Genomic DNA, 18246 nt, shown 5'->3' with positions numbered 1-18246 from the left:
TTTTTTTAAAGTGTTTCTTTATTTGAGGGGGGAGGGGCAGAGAAAGAGAGGAGAGAGAGACTCCCAAGCAGGCTCCACACTGTCAGCCTGGAGCCCGATGTGGGGTTTGATCTCACAAATTGTTTGATCTCACAAATTGTGAGATCATGACCAGAGCCGAAAGCAGGAGTCGGACACTTCACCGACTGAGCCACCCAGGTGCCCCAAAATGTTTTTAAATACAGAAAATACACAGGATTTCATATAAAGAACTTATAAAACTCAACACCCAAAAAACAAATAATCCAGTTAAGAAATGGGCAGAAGATATGAATAGACATTTTTCCAAAGAAGACATACAGATGGCTAACAGACACATGAAAAAAAAGGCTCAGCATTACCCATCACTGGGGAAATACAAGTCAAAACTATAATGAGATACCACCTAACATCTGGCAGAACGGCTAAAATTAACAACATAGGAAACAACAGGTGTTGGCAAGGATGCAGAGAAAGGAGAACACTCTCACTATTGGTGGGATTACAAACTGGTGCAGCCTCTGTAGAAAATAGTGTGGAGGTTCCTTAAAACGTTAAAAATAGAACTACTCTATGATCAGCAATTGCACCAAGAGGTATTTACCCAAAGGATACAAAAATGTACAAAAACACTAATTTGAAGGGATACATGCACCCTGATGTTTACAGCAGCATTATCAACAATAGCCAAATTATGTAAAGATCCCAAAAGTTCATCAACTGATGAATGGATAAAAAAAAGATGTGGTATATGTATGTAATGGAATATTACTGAGCCACAAAAAAGAATGAAATCTTGCCATTTGCAACCATGTGGACAGGGATAGAGGGTATTACACTGAGCGAAATAAATCCAAGAAAGACATACCATATGATTTCGCTAGTGTGGAATTTAAGAAACAAAACAAACACAGGGAGAAGAAAAGAGGAAAACCAAGGAATAGACTTTAAAAAATTTTGTTTAATGTTTGTTTATTTTTGAGAGAGAGACAGAGAGTGCACAGGGGAGGGGCAGAGAGAGGGAGACACAGACTCCTGAAGCAGGCTTCAGGCTCCATGCTGTCAGCCCAGAGCCTGACACGGGGCTCTAACTCACGAACCGTGAGATGATGACCTGAACCGAAGTTGGACCCTTAACTGACTGAGCCACCCAGGTGACCCAAAACAGACTGTTAGTTACAGGGAACAGACTGATGGTTACGCGAAGGGAGGTGGGTGGGGGATGGGTAAAATAGGTGAGGGAAATTAAGGAGGGCACTTGTTATGATGAGCACTGGCTGTTGTATAGGAGTGCTGAATCACCAAATTCTACACTTGAAACTAATCTTATGCTGTATGTTAACTAACTGGAATTTAGTAAAATTGGAATAAACATAAGTAAAGCTTGGAAAAAAACATAGGATTTTAGATGAGAATCCAGTTATGTGAAATAAAGTTATCAAAATACTTAAAAATTGTAATGTAATGTGTGTTCATTAATATTTTAAATGACAGAATCTAGCGGCAGGTCTAATAAATGCTGTAATTTTGAAATAGTGATGCATGTAAAATATATCTTGGGATAGCTATACTAGCTGTAATGTGATAGATGTGGGATCACAGGTGCTGCTAATCAACTATTTTTTTTTGCCTATGTGCACAATTTTGGAAAATGCCAAATTTCAGTTAGAAGATACCTTGAGTCTATGGATTTAGAGTAAAAAACACCTCCCTTAGGCTCTGTCCAGGTAATCAGCCCAGTAGTCCAACTACCTGGAGTTGAGTGAGGTCTTACTCTATTCTTGTTAGTTACCCCTGATCCCAGTTACATGACCTATACTGTATTTCTTTGGCCAAGCTTCCTAGATGCAGCCTTTGGGTTTCTGAGGAACATCCACCCGCACTGTCCCATTATGGTGCAGTCCCCACTTTTTGGGATAGTCATGTATGTTTTCTTGCATACCATCAAGGCCAGGTACTAACCTTGACCTACCTTCAGTCTGAGTTTCTGGTGGTCATGACTTAACCACTGAAGATATATTCCCTCTCATCTTTTATTCCTAATAAGCATAGATAATAACTCAGATGCTAGGCCATTTCTTTTCTTGTCTTCCCAGGTAATGATCAGCCTCATTCTAAAGTAGTCTGCCTCTCAGAGGAATTGAGAAAAATAGTTCCCAGTAGGAATTAAGAAAGTGTGATTGAGAGGAATGGATACTAACATTCTATAAAGAGGGAAAAATTGCTCCTGACACTATGGAAATTGGATGCTGTTGAGAAGAAAGAGTGTTATATATAACCAAAGTAGTGGAGGAGACAGCCAAAAGATTTTAGGGAGAAATTGTAGCAAAAGCATAGTACCTGAACGTGTGGTCTCAAGTTTCTGTTCCAGGAGGATACCTGCAATACCGTGAATATCACTAAAATTTGCTGGGATGGGCTCATTATTGGAATGGAAATACATGTCTTTGTTAAAAACAATCCAATGTAAGATTTGAGAGCTGAAGAGTATATATCAGGAAGATATACATATTTGTTTGGCGCGAAGAGTAGTGACATTAGGGTAGAAAGCACAAGGGACAATGCTAGGACTGAGGAGTAGAAGAGATCTATCGATTATGCTGTATATCATTTGGTAAAGAGAATAAGGTTGTTATCCTCCTAATACAGATTATAAAAGAAGCACAAAAATCAGATAAATGATGAAAGATTTCAGCTGTCTTAAATTCTGCTAGAGGCTTCTTTTCTCTGGAAAAGACCTGATTTGTGTGTGGAGTGGGGAGGGTCCATTGTTCAGTTCCTTGGCAGAACCAAAATGAGAGGAAAGATTCCTTTGTTTTGAATTCTCATCAACAAGGAGGAAGAAATAAGTGAAGTGAAAGAGCCTCAAAGATTCTGGGAAAAGAAGCTATTTTTGAATCTTCTCAATGAAAAAAATGTTGAATATAATCAAACTGCTTCCTAGGGCATTAGGAAGGTATAATTTGAAGAGTGGAGAAGAAATACCATATTCTTTTTTTTTTTTCATTTTTTTAAAGACAATGTATTTTTAATGAGTTAAGCATACAGCTATTTCTGTTAGCTTCTATACACACGCTTGCAAACAATTGTCTTTTTTTTTCGCTTGCAAGCAGTTGTCTTTTTTTTTTAAATATGAAATTTATTGTCAAATTGGTTTCCATGCAACACCCAGTGCTCATCCCAACAGGTGCCCTCCTCAATGCCCATCACCCACTTTCCCCTCTCCCACCCCCCATCAATCCTCAGTTTATTCTCAGTTTTTAAGAGTCTCTTATGGTTTGGCTCCCTCTCTAACCTTTTTTTCCCCTTCCCCTCCCCCATGGTCTTCTGTTAAGTTTCTCTGGATCCACATAAGAGTGAAAACATATGGTATCTGTCTTTCTCTGTATGACTTATTTCACTTAGCGTAACACTCTCCAGTTCCATCCGCGTTGCTCCCAAAGGCCAGATTTCATTCTTTCTCATTGCCAAGTAGTATTCCATTGTGTATATAAACTACAATTTCTTTATCCATTCATCAGTCGATGGACATTTAGTCTCTTTCCATAATTTGGCTATTGTTGAAAGTGCTGCTATAAACATTGGGGTACAAGTGCCCCTATGCATCAGCACTCCTGTATCTCTTGGATAAATTCCTAGCAGTGCTATTGCTGGGTCCTAGGGTAGGTCTATTCTTAATTTTTTGAGGAACCTCCACACTGTTTTCCAGAGCAGCTGCACGAGTTTGCATTCCCACCAAGAGTACAAGAGGGTTCCCATTTCTCCATATCCTCTCCAGCATCTATAGTCTCCAAACAATTGTCTTAATGAAGAGGTCAGTTGAAGGATGCATTATATGTAGTGTAGTTTCAAAGAGGTAAGCATATGGCTATTCCCATGAAATACCATATTTTAATGATTCAGTGTCCCAATTAAAGTGGAAGCAAATCAGAGCTCTCTAAAACTTGAAATATTGGGCTCAGCCAGCCAGGTGCCCCTCATATTATTTTTTTAATTGTTCTGAAATACAGATAACATTGACCATCTTAACTTTTTTTTTTTTTAAGTTTATTTGGAGAGAGAGCGATAGCAGGGGAGGGACAGAGTGGGGGCAGGGGGGACACTTGCAAGCAGGCCCTGCACTGTAAGCACAGATCCTGATGTGGGGCTCCATATCGGGAATGGTGAGATCATGACCCCAGCTGAAATCAAGAGTCAGATGCTTAACCTTAAGACTGAACCACCAGGTGCCCTGACAATTTTTGAAAAATACTAAAAAATTTTTAAATTTATTTTTATTTATTTATTTAAAAAATTTTTAAATTCTTTTTTATTTGTTTATTTTTTAAATTTACATCCAAGTTGGTTAGCATATATAGTGTAACAATGATTTCAGGGGTGGATTCTTTAATGCCCCTTACCCATTTGGCCCATCCCCCGCTCCCACAACCCCTCCACTAACCCTCTGTTTGTTCTCCATATTTAAGAGTCTCTTATGTTTTGTCCCCCTCCCTGTTTTTATATTATTTTTGCTTCCCTGCCCTTATGTTCACCTTTTTTTAGTCTTTATTTTGAGAGAGAGAGAGAGACAGACAGAGTATGAGCGGGGGAGGGGCAGAGAAAGGGAAACACAGAATCCAAAGCAGGCTCCAGGCTCTGAGCTGTCAGCACAGAGCCTGATGCAGGGCTCGAACCCATGTACCATGAGATCATGACCTGAGCCAAAGTCAGAGGCTTAACCGATTGAACCACCCAGGCGCCGTGACAAGTTTTAAAAAATATTTAAAACAGTTTTTTAAAGTTTATTTATTTATTTTGAGAGAGAGAGAGGGTGTGCAGGGAGGGGCAGAGAGAGGGAGAGAGAAACTTCCAAGCAGGCTCCACACTGCCACCAAGGAGCCTGACACGGAGCTCAAACTCAAGAACTGCTAGATCATGACCTGAGCTGAAATCAAGAGTCAGACACTTAACTGACTGAACTACCCAGGCATCCCTTGAGGATTTTTTTTTTTTTAAACATTTATTTATTTTTGAGACAGAGAGAGACAGAGCATAAGTAATCTCTACACCCAGCATGGGGCTCAAACTCACAACCCTGAGACCACGAGTCTCATGCTCCACAGACTGAGCGAGCCAGGTGCCCCAGACCCTCTTAACAATTTTAGGTGTACAACTGAGTAGTGTTAAGTACATTCACACTGTTGTGCAATCTTAACTCCTATGTCTCCAGAACTCTTCATCTTGCAAAACTGTAACACTGTAGCCATTAACACTATGTCCCCCTTTCCACAGCCATTGGCAACCGCAATTCCACTTTCTCTATGAATTTGGCTACTCTAGGTATTTCATTTAAATGGAATCATACAGTATTTGTCCTTTTGTTACTGGCTTATTTCACTTAGCATGATGTTCCCAGGGTTCCTCCATGTTATAGCATGTGATAGAATTTCCTTTCTTTTTAAGGCTGAATAATATTTGACTATATGTGTATACCACATCGTGTTGATCCATTCATCCATCAACGGATATTGGGGTTAGTTCCATCTTTTGGCTATTTGTGAATAATAGCGCCGTGAACGTGGTTGTACAATTATCTGCTTGTGTCCTTCCTTGCAATTCTTTAAAAAAAAATATATTTTTTTTAATGTTTTTTTATTAGTTGAGAGACAGAGCATGAGCTGGGGAGGGGACGGAGAGAGAGGGGGAGTCACAGATTCTGAAGCAGGCTCCAGGCTCCGAGCTGTCAGCACAGAGCCCGACGTGAGGCTCGAACTCATGAACCATGAGCTCATGACCTGAGCCGAAGTCGGCCGCCTAACCAACTGAGCCACCGAGGCGCCCCTTTCCTTGCAATTCTTTTCAAAGTATTTAATTTGAGGAATTATGTAGTCATCTCATTGTGAAGAACATCCAGAAAACAGCTTATATTTTTAAAAACAGCTTAAGAAAAAGATAAGTAAAGTGGGTAAAGGATGTGAACAAGTAATTCATAGAAAAGGGAATCAAAATGAATAGATGCTCAGCTTCCCTCATAAAAGGAAATGTAAATAAAATGTATATTTCACTTATCAGACTGACAAGTAACCAAAAATTATTCTGCGAAGGGCAACGTTGTGATGATACTGGGACTTGCATACAGTGCTGGTAGGATTGTGAATTGGTGCAGTTCCTAAAAAGGGACATTTGTTATTAGCTCTCGACATTAAAAATGCTCTTCCCCTTTGATTCAGCAATACCCAGTTTGAGATTGTTTGCTACAGTTATTTTTGCACAGGTATAAAAAATAATTGAGCAGGTTTAATCTTTGCAGTATTATTTATAATAGCAAAGACTTGGAAGTAACCTTAGTCCATCAGTTTGTGAAGACAGGTTATATAAATTATGGTATATCTATACAAATACTGTGTAGCCATAAAAAATGTAAAAGCTTCTGACATGGCTGTGGGTAAATTTCCAGGTTATATTAAATGAAAATGTAAGGAATAGAACCCCATATAGAGCATGGTATCATTTGTGTAAAGAAAGAAAAAAATATATCAGCTTGTATAAGCACAAAATGTGTGTGGAAGATACTATAAGATACAATAAAACTGTTGCCAGTGGAAAGAGCTAATGACTAGCAGGAATGGAAGGGAAACTTTTAGTGTATTCCCTTTTATTCTTTTGAGTATCATCTATTTAAAAAGTTAAGTGAGAAGGGCACCTGGGTGGCTTAGTTGGGTAAGCATCCAACTTGGGCTCAGGTCATGATTTCATGGTTTGTGAGTGTGAGCTCCACTTGGGGCTCTGCGCTGACAGTGTGGAGCCTGCTTGGGATTCTCTCCCTTTCTCTCTTGCCCCTCCCTCCCTCCGTCTCTCTCTCTCTCTCTCTCTCTCTCTCTCTCTCTCTCTGTCTGTCTCTCTGTCTCTTTCTCTGTATCTCTCTCTCTCTCCCTTCAAAATGGTTAGGTAAACTTTAAAAAATAAAAGAAAAGGGGCACCTGGGTGACTTAGTTGGTTAAGCGTCCGACTTCGGCCTAGGTCACAATCTTGCCATTCCCAAGTTCGAGCCCTGTGTTGGACTCTGTGCTGACAGCTCGAGGCCTGAAGCCTGCTTCCGATTCTGTGTTTCCCTCTCTCTCTCTGCCCCCTCCCACTCATGCTCTGTCTCTCTCTCTCTCTCTGTCTTTCAAAAACAAATAAACATTAAAATTTTTTTAAAGAAAAAAAATTAAGTGAGAAAGATGTATCTGGAAAAATATAAGGAGCATCCCTGAAATGAAGAAGAAACAGCATAACAATGACTTTCAGGCACTTGAATGGACCTCTTAAGAAAAATACTGGTAAGGTTGAGCCTCCAAATCAATTTGTGAAAAAATGGGAAGATAAGAAAAGAAGCTTCTAGGATTGATCTAGACTAAAAAGTAGTACAAATGCCTTGGGTGTAGTAATATATGGCTTTTAGTTTAAATCTAGAATATTTTGAAACATAGGAAACACCCAGATACTCGTTGCCTTTATTTAGCGATTGTTAACATTTTGCCACCTTTGCTTCATCTTTTGAAAATATATTTAATGTAGCATAGAGATGACAGAAAAATCACAGATTGACTCAATTTTTTATCTTTTGTCGTGTCTATGGAAAATGATTCCTGTCTTAAAAAAAAAAAAAAAAAGCCTGCTTAAAAGCATGTTGAAGATAAAAGGAGGTGGTATAGTGTTTGGCCATCTTGAATTAGCCTGCATTCCAAGAGAAATTACATGTAGTAATTTATGAAAGAACTGGGAAATACGATTGCAAAAATTCCTGTCCGTAATCTTTAAAGAGTAATGAACAAGGGGAAATAGAACCTCTAGGAAAGATTTTTGTGAACATTTAGAAAAGCAGTAATCTTTCTAAGGAAGTAGCAAGAGTTGAGCGAGTCTTGCTAAATTTGCCTTTGTTTGTTTGTTTGGATTGCAATTCCCTGACAAGCCAGGGAAATTTGCAGAGAACAGTGCAGTATTTACTTTCTCTGTTGATCATCATTATCTTCCTTCTCGTACTCATTATTGTCAATAGAACAAATCACAAAGGAACAACTGTTCCTTCCAAAAATATTCATACAACTCAGAGGTGTTTGAGTTACGCCATTCCTCTGATTGACAGTATATTCTGGGACTGACAGTTTATTTTGATTTCAGGGGAGCATTTCACAAAGTTCATGATGTTCTTGCATGTGAACTGGATAATAGGAGGGCTTATAACTGAAAAGTTTTACACACAATTTGTATGGGTTCTGTCTTTGGTCAAAGTCATATATCTAATACACACAGACGCAGACACACACACACACACACACACATACACATTTTGTTTCGATCTTACAAAAATTGCACAGGACAGAGCTGGGAGAGATAATGTTGGAGTGTTCAATGTTCAGTATATATAAATGTAAAGTTCTGCATTTACATGAATAATGATGTGTTAAGTCCTGCTTCAATGATTAGTTGTACAAGGGGCACCTGCCTCTGTCGGTAGAGCGCACAACTCCTGATCTTGGGGTCGTGAGTTTTAGCCCCATGTTGGGTGTAGAGATTAGTTTAAAAAAATTAGTTGTACAAGTATAGAATAGAGAAGACCTGACTTGAAAGTTCTTCATGGGAATTCATAAGACTTTATAGAAACAAGTAAACAAGTAGATTTTCTTTTAGTGTCAGTGTTAGTATTTAACTTTGTTTTTGGATGCACAGTCTGGCCATGGCTTTCTCGAATCTTAAACATGTTTATTTACTTTGAATAATTGTCTCAAGAATTTTTCCCAGGGAAATACTTCAGGGGACAAGAATAATTTAAAAACAAAACCATGTTTTTAGCTGTTTTTTTTGGGGGGGGAGGGATAGAAATGATTAAGTAAATTGTGGATCTACAGGTCAACATTAAAGAGCTTAATATGATAACTCTGTGGCTGTATAGAAAAATGTTCACCTGTTAATAAAAGAAGTAGGATAGAAATTACGTATCTATTTTGCTTGTAAAAAATTCTGTTTACATGTTAATGAAAATTGAAAAGGCATTTAAAACTAGTGAAAACTATTTTTTAGGATAATTATAGTTAAATTTACACATTTAAATTTTTTTACATTTGAATTTTTATTTTAGAAATTATTTGAGTATAGTTGCTACACAGTGGTACATTAGCTTCAGGTATACAACATTGTGATTCAGTTTCTCTATACATTATGCTTTGCTCACCACAAGTGAAGCTGCCATCTGTCGCCATAGAACGTTGTTACAGTGTCATCGACTATATTCTCTGTGCTGTGACTTTTCTTCCTGTGACTTACTCATTCCATAACTGGAAGCCTGTATCTCCTATTTTGCCAATTCACCCCCACCCCATTCACCTCTGGCAAATATCAGCTCTGTATTTAAGGTTGATTCTGCTTATTTTTTTTTGTTTGTTTATTCATTTGTTGTTGCTTTTAGATTCCACGTATGAATGAAATCATAGGATATTGGTCTTTCTCAGCCTGAATTGTTTCACTTAGCATAAGACCCTCTGGGTCCATCTGTGTTGTTGCAAATGGCTCAAACTCATCCTTTTTTTATGGCTGCATAATATTCGTCTGACACACACACACACACACACACCACTCTTCCTCATCCATTTGTCTATCAGGGGACACTTGAGTTGCTTCTACATCTTGGCTATTGGAACTAATACTGCAATAAACACAGGATGCATACATCTTTTCAAACTGATACAGTGTTTTTATTTTCTTTAGGTAAATACCCAGTAGTGGAATTGCTGGTCATATGGTATTTCTATTTTTAATTTTTTTGAGGACCCTCCATACTGTTTTCCACAGTGGTTGCACCAATTTACATTCCCACCAACAGGGCACAAGGGTTTTGGTTTTTTTTGTTTGTTTTTTTTTGTTTTTTTCCCTCCACATCCTCACCGACACCTGTTATTTCTGGTCTTTTTGGCACTAACCATTCTAAAAGGTATAGAGGTTATATCTCATGGTGATTTTGATTTGCATTTCCTGGGTGATTAGTGATGTTGAGCATCCTTTCAGTGTGTCTGTTGGCCATGTGTATGTCTTCTTTAGAAAAAATATTTCTTCAGGTCCTCCGCTCATTTTAATTGGATTATTTGTAGTTTCGGTGTTGAATTGTATAAATTCTTTATGCATTTTGGATATTAATTCCTTATCCGATACATCATTTGCAAATATCTGCTCCTATTCAGTAGGTTGCCTTTTTGTTTTGTTGATTGTTTCCTTCATTGTACAAAAGCTCTTTATCTTGAGGTAGTGCCAGTCGTTTATTTTTGCATTTGTTTCCCATGCATCAGGAAACATATCTAGAAAAATGTTGCTAAGGCTGATGTCCAAGAAATTATTGCCTATGTTTTCTCCTAGGAGTTTGTGGTTTTAGGATTCATGTTTAGGTCTTTAATCTATTTTAAGTTTACTTTTGTGTATGGTGTAAGAAAGTGATCCAGGTTTGTTCTCTTGCATATAGCTCTCCATTTTTCCCAGCACTGTTTATTGAAGAGACTGTCTTTTTCCATTGGGTAGTCTTGACTCTTTTGTCATAAATTAATTGACCATACTGGTACGGGTTTATTTCTGGGCTCTCCATTTTGTTCTATTTATTTGTCTAAATTTTGTGCCAGTACCATACTGTCTTGATTACTACAGCTTTGTATATAACTTGAAATCCAGGATTGTGATGCCTCTGGCTTTGTTCTTTCTCAAGATTGGTTTGGCTGTTTGGGGTCTTTTGTGGTTCCATACAGATTTTAGCATGAATTGTTCTAGTTCTGTGGAAACTACGATTGGTATTTTGATAAGGATTTCATTGAGTCTTAAACAGTTTTTCTTTATTTTTATTTGTTTATTTTTTTAACATTTATTTATTTTTGAGACAGAGAGAGACAGAGCATGAACGGGGGAGGCTCAGAGAGGGAGACACAGAATCCGAAACAGGCTCCAGGCTCTGAGCTGTCAGCACAGAGCCCGACGCGGGGCTCGAACTCACGGACCGTGAGATCATGACCTGAGCTGAAGTCGGCCGCTTAACCGACTGAGCTACCCAGGTGCCCCAAACAGTTTTTCTTTAATATCAAATCTAGTCAGTGTTCAAATTTTCAATATTCTCACAAGTTTTTACTTTAAAGTTACTTACACTTTTTTAAAAAATTAGGGTCCAAACGAAGTCCATATGTTGCAATTGGTTGTCTTCAGTGTTTTTAAATCTGTTTGTTCTCCCTCCATGTCTTTCTTTTTCTTCTTGTGTTCTCCTTGTGTTGAAGAAACTAACTTGGTTGACGGTAGGGTTCCCTGGATTTTGGATTGACTGTGTCTTTTCACATGTTCCTCAGTCTTCTGCTTTCCTGTGAAGTAGGAGGTAGATCTAGTTACCATTCCTGGATAGGAGATACTTTTCACTCTGTCTCCCTTTAGGGCCTTCTCTTTAGTTTCATGGTTCTGTCTTTTTATTCGAGTTTAATGTTGTTGTTGTTTTTTTAATGTTTATTCATTTTTTGAGAGTGAGAGACAGAATGTGAGGGGGGAGGGACAGAGAGAGAGGGAGACACAGAATCTGAAGCAGGCTCCAGGCTCTGAACTGTTAGCACAGAGCCCGATGTGGGACTTGAAGCCACAAACCATGAGATCATGACGTGAGCCAAAGTTGGGCTCTTAACCGACTGAGCCCCCCAGGCGTCCCGAGTTTCCTGGTTTTTTGTTTTGTTTTAGTAAGCTCTGTGTCCAATGTGGGGCTTGAACTCACGACCCCGAGATCAAGTACTACATGCTCCACCAACTGAGCCAGGCAGGTGCCCCTGGAGTTTAATTTTTATTTATTGTTCCTTGTACGTGTTGCTTCCTATATCTACGGATTTGTGTTTTTCTCCCATCCTCAAGAGATAACAATGCCCATATTGCCTGTTTTCTTGTCCTGTTCTCTATCACTTTTCTCCTCCTTTTTTGGTTTTTTTTTTTATTTATTTAATTTATTTTTTATTTTAGAGAGGAGTCGGAGCAGAGTGAGAGGGAGAAAGATAATCTCAGGCAGGCTCCGTGCACAGCATGGAGCTCTACACGGGGCTGATCTCACGACTATGAGATCACGACCTGAGCCGAAATCAAAAGTCTGACACTTAACTGACTGAGCCACCCAGGCGCCCCTGTCCCCCTCTCTTCTATTCTCCTTTCCTTCCTATCCCCTTCAGTAGATGACAGAGTAGACAAGTTATGTGATGTGAGCTAACGGGAGTTGAGCAACATTTAAAAAACATATTATTGGGGAGCCTGGGTGGCTCAGTTGGTTGAGTGTCTGACTCTGTTTCAGCTCATGATCATGATGATGAACTCACAGTTTGTGGGTTCAAGCCCCACATCAGGCTCTGTGCTGATGGCATGGAATCTGCCTGGGATTTTCTCTCTCCCTCTCTCTGCCCCTCCCTTGCTCGTGTGTGCACTCTCTGCTCTCTTCTCTCTCTCTCTCAAAATAAACATTATTATCAAAATATAGTTAGAAAGTAAAGTAAAATGAAACTATGAGAATATGCCACATAAACCTATAGGTCCTTCTCTTCACCAAAATATGAAGACTAAATTGCAGGAGTGTTGACCTCAAGAATATCTCACTAAAGTGAAGGGGCGCCTGGGTGGCTCGGTGGGTTAAGCGTCTGACTTTGGCTCAGGTCAGGATCTCGCAGGTCACAAGTTTGGGTGATGTGTTGAGCTCTGTGCCGACAGCTCAGAGCCTGGAACCTGCTTTAGATTCTGTGTCTCCCTCTCTGCCCCTCCCCCGCTCGTGTGTGTGTGTGTGTGTGTGTGTGTGTGTGTGTGTGTGTGTGCGTGTGTGTGTGTGTGTCTCAAAAAATAAACATTAAAAAAAAGGAATATCTCAATACATGGAAAAGAACAAATTTTTAAGGAGTTTATTAAGATCTTGTCAATTTTGTAATTTTCTTCCTAGATCTCCTCATATTTTGGATTCTGGCTATATTATCATGAATGACACGTTGACCTTAGATGTCATTGGTCGACGAGTTGAAGTTAATGGAGAACATGCAACAGTGCGTTTTTCTGGTGTCGTCCCTCCTGTGGCAGGTAAATTATAAGTGTGTGTGTGTGTGGTGTGTGTATTTATTTATTCTGGATTGTTTCTTTGTAGGCTTCTCTGTAGTGCTTCCCCCCCCCCATAGTGCTTTGTAACAACAAGAAACAATTTGTAGATGCTTCTTATATTCTTATATACCATTGTTTTGTTCGGTTAACAATATCCTGTGGTATCTATGGTTTTATTTCATTTTACATTTATCTAATTATTTAGTGTTACTATTTTATATTAATTGAATGTTAAAATATCTTCTGAGTAAACTTAAAACAACTCATAATCTTGAATTTTCATACCCTACCCTCAAAAACTAAGAATTTTTTGGAAATTTCTTTTGTCATTAATCCACGTGTATATGTACACGTGTATATGTATTTGAAGTAGCTTAAATCGATATAAATACAATTTGTGATGTCTTCTTTCATTTATTATTTGGAATATATTTATGTTTCTATAGTATTTTGCTTACATTTTTTGTTAAGATATAATTGACATATAACATTATATTAGTTTCAGGTATGCAAAATAATGATTTGATATCTGTATATATTGCAAAATGATCACCAAGTCTAGTTAACATTCATCATCATACATACTTACAGAGTCTTTTTGGTGTGGTAACTTTTTTTCCTTTTAAATAATATCATTCTTGTATTTTTTTTTATTTTTTATTAACAATTTTTTTTAATGTTTATTCATTTTTGAGAGGGAGGGAGGGAGGAGGAGCAGAGAGAGAGGGAGACACAGAATCCGAAGCAGGTTCCAGGCTTTGAGCTGTCAGCACAGAGCCCGATGTGGGGCTCGAACTCATGAACTGTGAGATCATGACCTGAGCCGAAGTCGGACACTTAACTGACTGAGCCACCCAGGCACCCCTCATTCTCTTATTTTTAAATTTATTTATTATTATTATTTTTTTAAATTTTAATTCCAGTATAGTTAGCATGCATTGTTGTGTTGGTTTCAAGTGTACAATGTAGTGATTTAGCAATTCTTTACATTTTTCCTGTGTTCATCAAGATAAGTGCACTCTTAGTCCCCTTTCACCCATTCACCCCCCACCCCCACCTCCACTCTGATAACCATCAGATTGTTCTCTATAGTTAAGAGTTGGTTTCTTGGTTTGTCTCTTTTTTTTCCCCCTTTGATTCTTTTCTTTTGTTTCTTAAATTCCACACATGAGTGAAATGATTTCTCTGACTTATTTTGCTTAGTATTATATTCTCTAGCTCCATCCGTGTTGTTGCCAATGGCAGGATTTCATTCCTTTTTTATTTTTGCCTTTTATATATGCCACATCTTTATCCATTCGTCAATCGGTGGACACATTGGCTGTTTCCATAATTTGACTATTATAAATAATGCTGCAGTAAATATAGGGGTGCATATGTCTTTTTGAATTAGTGTTTTCATATTCTTTGGATAAATACGTAGTCGTGCGATTACTGGATCAGGTGGTAATTTTATTTTTAATATTTTGAGGAACCCCCATACTGTTTTCTACAATGGCTGCACTGGTTTGCATTCTCACCAGGAGTGCACGAGGGTTCCTTTTTCTTCACATCCTTACCAACACTTTCTGTTTCTTGTGTTTTGGATTTTAGCCATTGTGACAGGTGTCAGATAATATTGTAATTTTGATTTGCATTTCCCTGATGATAAGTAATATTGAGCATCTTTTCATGTGTCTATTGGCTATTGGTATATCTTCTTTGGAGAAAAGTCTATTCATGTCTTCTGCCCATTTTTAATCCAATTATTTGTTTTTTTGTGTATGTTGAGTTTTGTAAGTTCTTTATATATTTTAGATACTAACCATTTATCGGGTATGTCATTTGCAAATATCTTCTTCCATTCCTTAGGTTGCCTTTTAGTTTGGTTGATTGTTTCCTTTGCTGTGCAGTTTTTTTTTTTTCAAAATTATTTTTTTAAGTAATTTCTAGCCCCCACTGTGGGGTTGGAACTTAAAACCCCTAAGATCAAGAGTTGCATACTCCACTGACTGAGCCAGCCAGGTGCCCCTGTGATGTCGTCTAAACAAAAGTTTCACCTGACCCTGTGGGCAATTCTGAAGATAGATAGGGGGCCCTTCAGAGATTTTCCTAGTTGAGATGAGGGGCTGGGCATTTACATCTGTGATGATCCATCACTGGATCCTGGTATGTGGAAGGGTGTATGTGCTTGTGCAAGGCACTTTTTTTTTTTTGGTTCTAAAAGTGGGACCATAGTTGAGGGCTAATTGCTAGAAGCTAGTATTCCCAGCAGCTGATGAGAATAAGGCTCTGTTTGTAAAGGCAGCTCGGAGTAGTGCATCCCAAATCTAATAATACAGATGGAAGCTATTTCATGGTAATTTAGTGAATATGAAGTAGTACATATTTTCATTTATTAAATTGCCTGTGAGTTTGACACTTCCTTCGTGTATGTATTATCAGGCAATTTTTTACCTGAAATTATAATTGTGCAAAGAGGGAGCTATTCTTTATTTACTCTATTAATTATCTGATTGTATGAGGGCATTCTCTATTATGTTACCTCAAAGATGCTACTTTGGGATTTTATGTATGCATTTATTTATTTATTTATTTATTTATTAACAAATTTGTGGGGGGAGGCACCTGGGTGGCTCAGTTGGTTAAGCATCTGACTTTGGCTCAGGTCATGATCTCACGGCTCGTGGGTTCCGAGCTCTGCATCGGGCTCTGTGCTGAAAGCTCTGAGCCTGCAGCCTGCTTTGGATTCTGTGTCTCCCTCCTTCTGCCCCTGCCCTACTGAACTTGGTCTCTCTCTCTCTCAAAAATAAATAAACATTAAAAAAATAAAAATAATTTTTTTTTAATAATAAGACAGAGAGAACGCAAATGGGGGCAGGGCAGAGAGACAGAGGGAGACAGTGAATCCCAGACTCTGCACTGTCAGCACAGAGCCAACATGAGGCTCGAACTCATGAGACCCGTGAGATCATGACCTGAGTCGGGTCGGAAGCAAGAGTCAGACACTTATCCAACTGAGCCACCCAGGTGCCCCTAAGATTTCTTTTAGAAGTCATCAGGTGGAATTGGTACAAAGATAGGAGAAATCGAATGCAGATTTAGTAATTACTCCTGGTGTTACCTCAGTATGTGTTATAACTAAATGAGTTAAGATGTTTAAGCACTTGGATCAGTTACTGGTGCATGGTGTTAACTATTGTTGCAGATAAACATTTTAAAAATTTACTTAAAAAAGAAATGGAGCGGTTCTAATGTTTTGCAAATGGCTTGGGGATGGACATGTAATTTCCTGAGATGGCATCATATGCAAGTTTTAAAACACGTTTATTTTACGTAAAGATGATATGCTGTGGTGGGCAGAATAATGCTCCCTCCCCTCAAACAAGGATATCTCAGGACCTGGGAGCATTATTCAGTTTCGTGGCAAGGGAGAATTGGGGTAGCAGGTGGAATTAAGGTTGCTAATCAGCTGACTTTAAGATAGGGAGATTGTCACGTGGGCTCAGTGTAATCCCAAGGATCCTTGGAAGTAGAAGTGGAAGAAGAAGGCAGTGCCGGCACTTGTCGTGATGTGAGAAAGTTCCAGCTGGCCATTGTGGGTTTTGAAGATGGAAGGGAGGCAGGAAGCTTAAGAACGAGTGCAGCCTCTAGAAGCTGGAAAAGGCAAGGTAGCAGCTTTTCCTCTAGAGCCTCCAGCGGGGAACACAGCTTTGCAGCACCTTGACTTTAGTCCAGTGAGACTCTCATCAGGCTTCTGACCTCCAAAACTGTAAGATAATAACTTTGTGTAGTTGTATAGTAGCAGTAGGAAACTGATATAGCCTCGCTTATTGTGTGAGGTATTTTATTTAAAAAAGTTTTCTTTTCAATGTTTATATATTTTTTGAGAGACAAAGTGTGAGTTGGGTAGGGGGAGAGGGACACAGAACCCGAAGCAGGCTCCAGACTCTGAGCCATCAGCACAGAGCCCAACACGGGGCTCGAACTCACAAAAGGTGAGATCACGACCTGAGCCGAAGTCGGATGCCTCGCCGACTGAGCCACCCAGGTGCCCTGTGTGAGGTATTTTAAAAGTGTCCCTAGTGGGGTGCCTGGGTGGCTCAGTCGGTGAAGCGTCCGACTTCGGCTCAGGTCGTGATCTCGCGGTCCGTGAGTTCGAGCCCCACATCGGGCTCTGTGCTGACAGCTCAGAACCTGGAGCTTGCCTCTGATTCTGTGTCTCCCTCTCTCTCTGACCCTTCCCCCATTCATGCTCTGTCTCTGTCTCAAAAATTAAACGTTAAAAATTTTTTTAATAAAAAAAAGCGTCCCTGGTGATGATAGTTAAACACTAATGTTAGAACCGCGTTTGAAGAGTCTGATTAAAATGGTTTCATGAAATAACGGGAGTGAGGAAGCACTTTTTCTAAATTAATTCGTATCATGTGATTTAAAGTGATAATGTAACTGATTTAATTAATGAAATACTGTAAGTAGACCTTTGATTAATATACATCTGTGTGCTTAAAAATTATTACTGGATATTCTCATATCCATATACTTGGAGTTGCTTACATCAATCCTGATGTACATTGTATTTTTATTTCCTCCTGGGCAATTGTCTTCACGGTTCTTTGCCCTTAGTTATTGTTTTATAATATGGTTTATCGTAACTGAAATCTGGCATTACTGCCTACCTATATGCAGTGACTAAATTAAATAGCCCTACAGTATTTTGGGTTCGATTTATCCCAAAGTAACAATGTTAACTTTAAACAAAAAAGCAGAAATATATTTCTTCTAAGTTCTTATGGAGGCGTTTTGTATTCGTCAGTTTATTGATCCTAAGTAGGGATTGAAATGCATTGCCACCTACTGAAACAGAAATCCGAATTCATCAAGGAACAGCGGCTCACAGCTGAGTTAGAAAAGTTAGAAGTCAGCTTTTGGGCTTTTTAGTATTTTTCTCTACTCCTCACATCTTTTTACCGAAACCTGCATACCAATTTCTGGTCCCCCAGATTCCAGCTTCTGGCCTGAACTCTCCAAGGGGCTGATTCTACCCTGCACATCTCTGTAGCTCATTGGAAGAGTTCTAGCAGACTTTTTTTTTCCTTGCATTTTAGAGGACTTGTAATTTTCCATGAACAAGGGAGATTTTTGTTTACATCTTAGATG

At 38.9% G+C, this 18246-nt stretch overlaps 1 protein-coding gene across 3 annotated transcripts in view; it reads left to right on the top strand.

Annotated features, from left to right (window-relative positions):
- Positions 1 to 18246, top strand: part of TBCE (tubulin folding cofactor E) — a 91515-nt gene that overhangs the window by 8793 nt on the left and 64476 nt on the right. For all 3 annotated transcript variants that reach the window (XM_042961307.1, XM_042961308.1, XM_007086038.3), the window contains exon 2: positions 12956 to 13089. In XM_042961307.1, coding sequence (XP_042817241.1) covers positions 12990 to 13089 — 100 coding nt within the window. In that variant the 5' untranslated portion in view covers positions 12956 to 12989. The remainder of the gene's footprint in view (positions 1 to 12955; positions 13090 to 18246) is intronic.

This window comes from Panthera tigris, chromosome D2 (assembly GCF_018350195.1).
Source record: "Panthera tigris isolate Pti1 chromosome D2, P.tigris_Pti1_mat1.1, whole genome shotgun sequence".
In the NCBI taxonomy this organism is placed as follows: Eukaryota; Metazoa; Chordata; class Mammalia; order Carnivora; family Felidae; genus Panthera; species Panthera tigris.
This window is presented reverse-complemented; position numbering and strand designations above follow the sequence as displayed.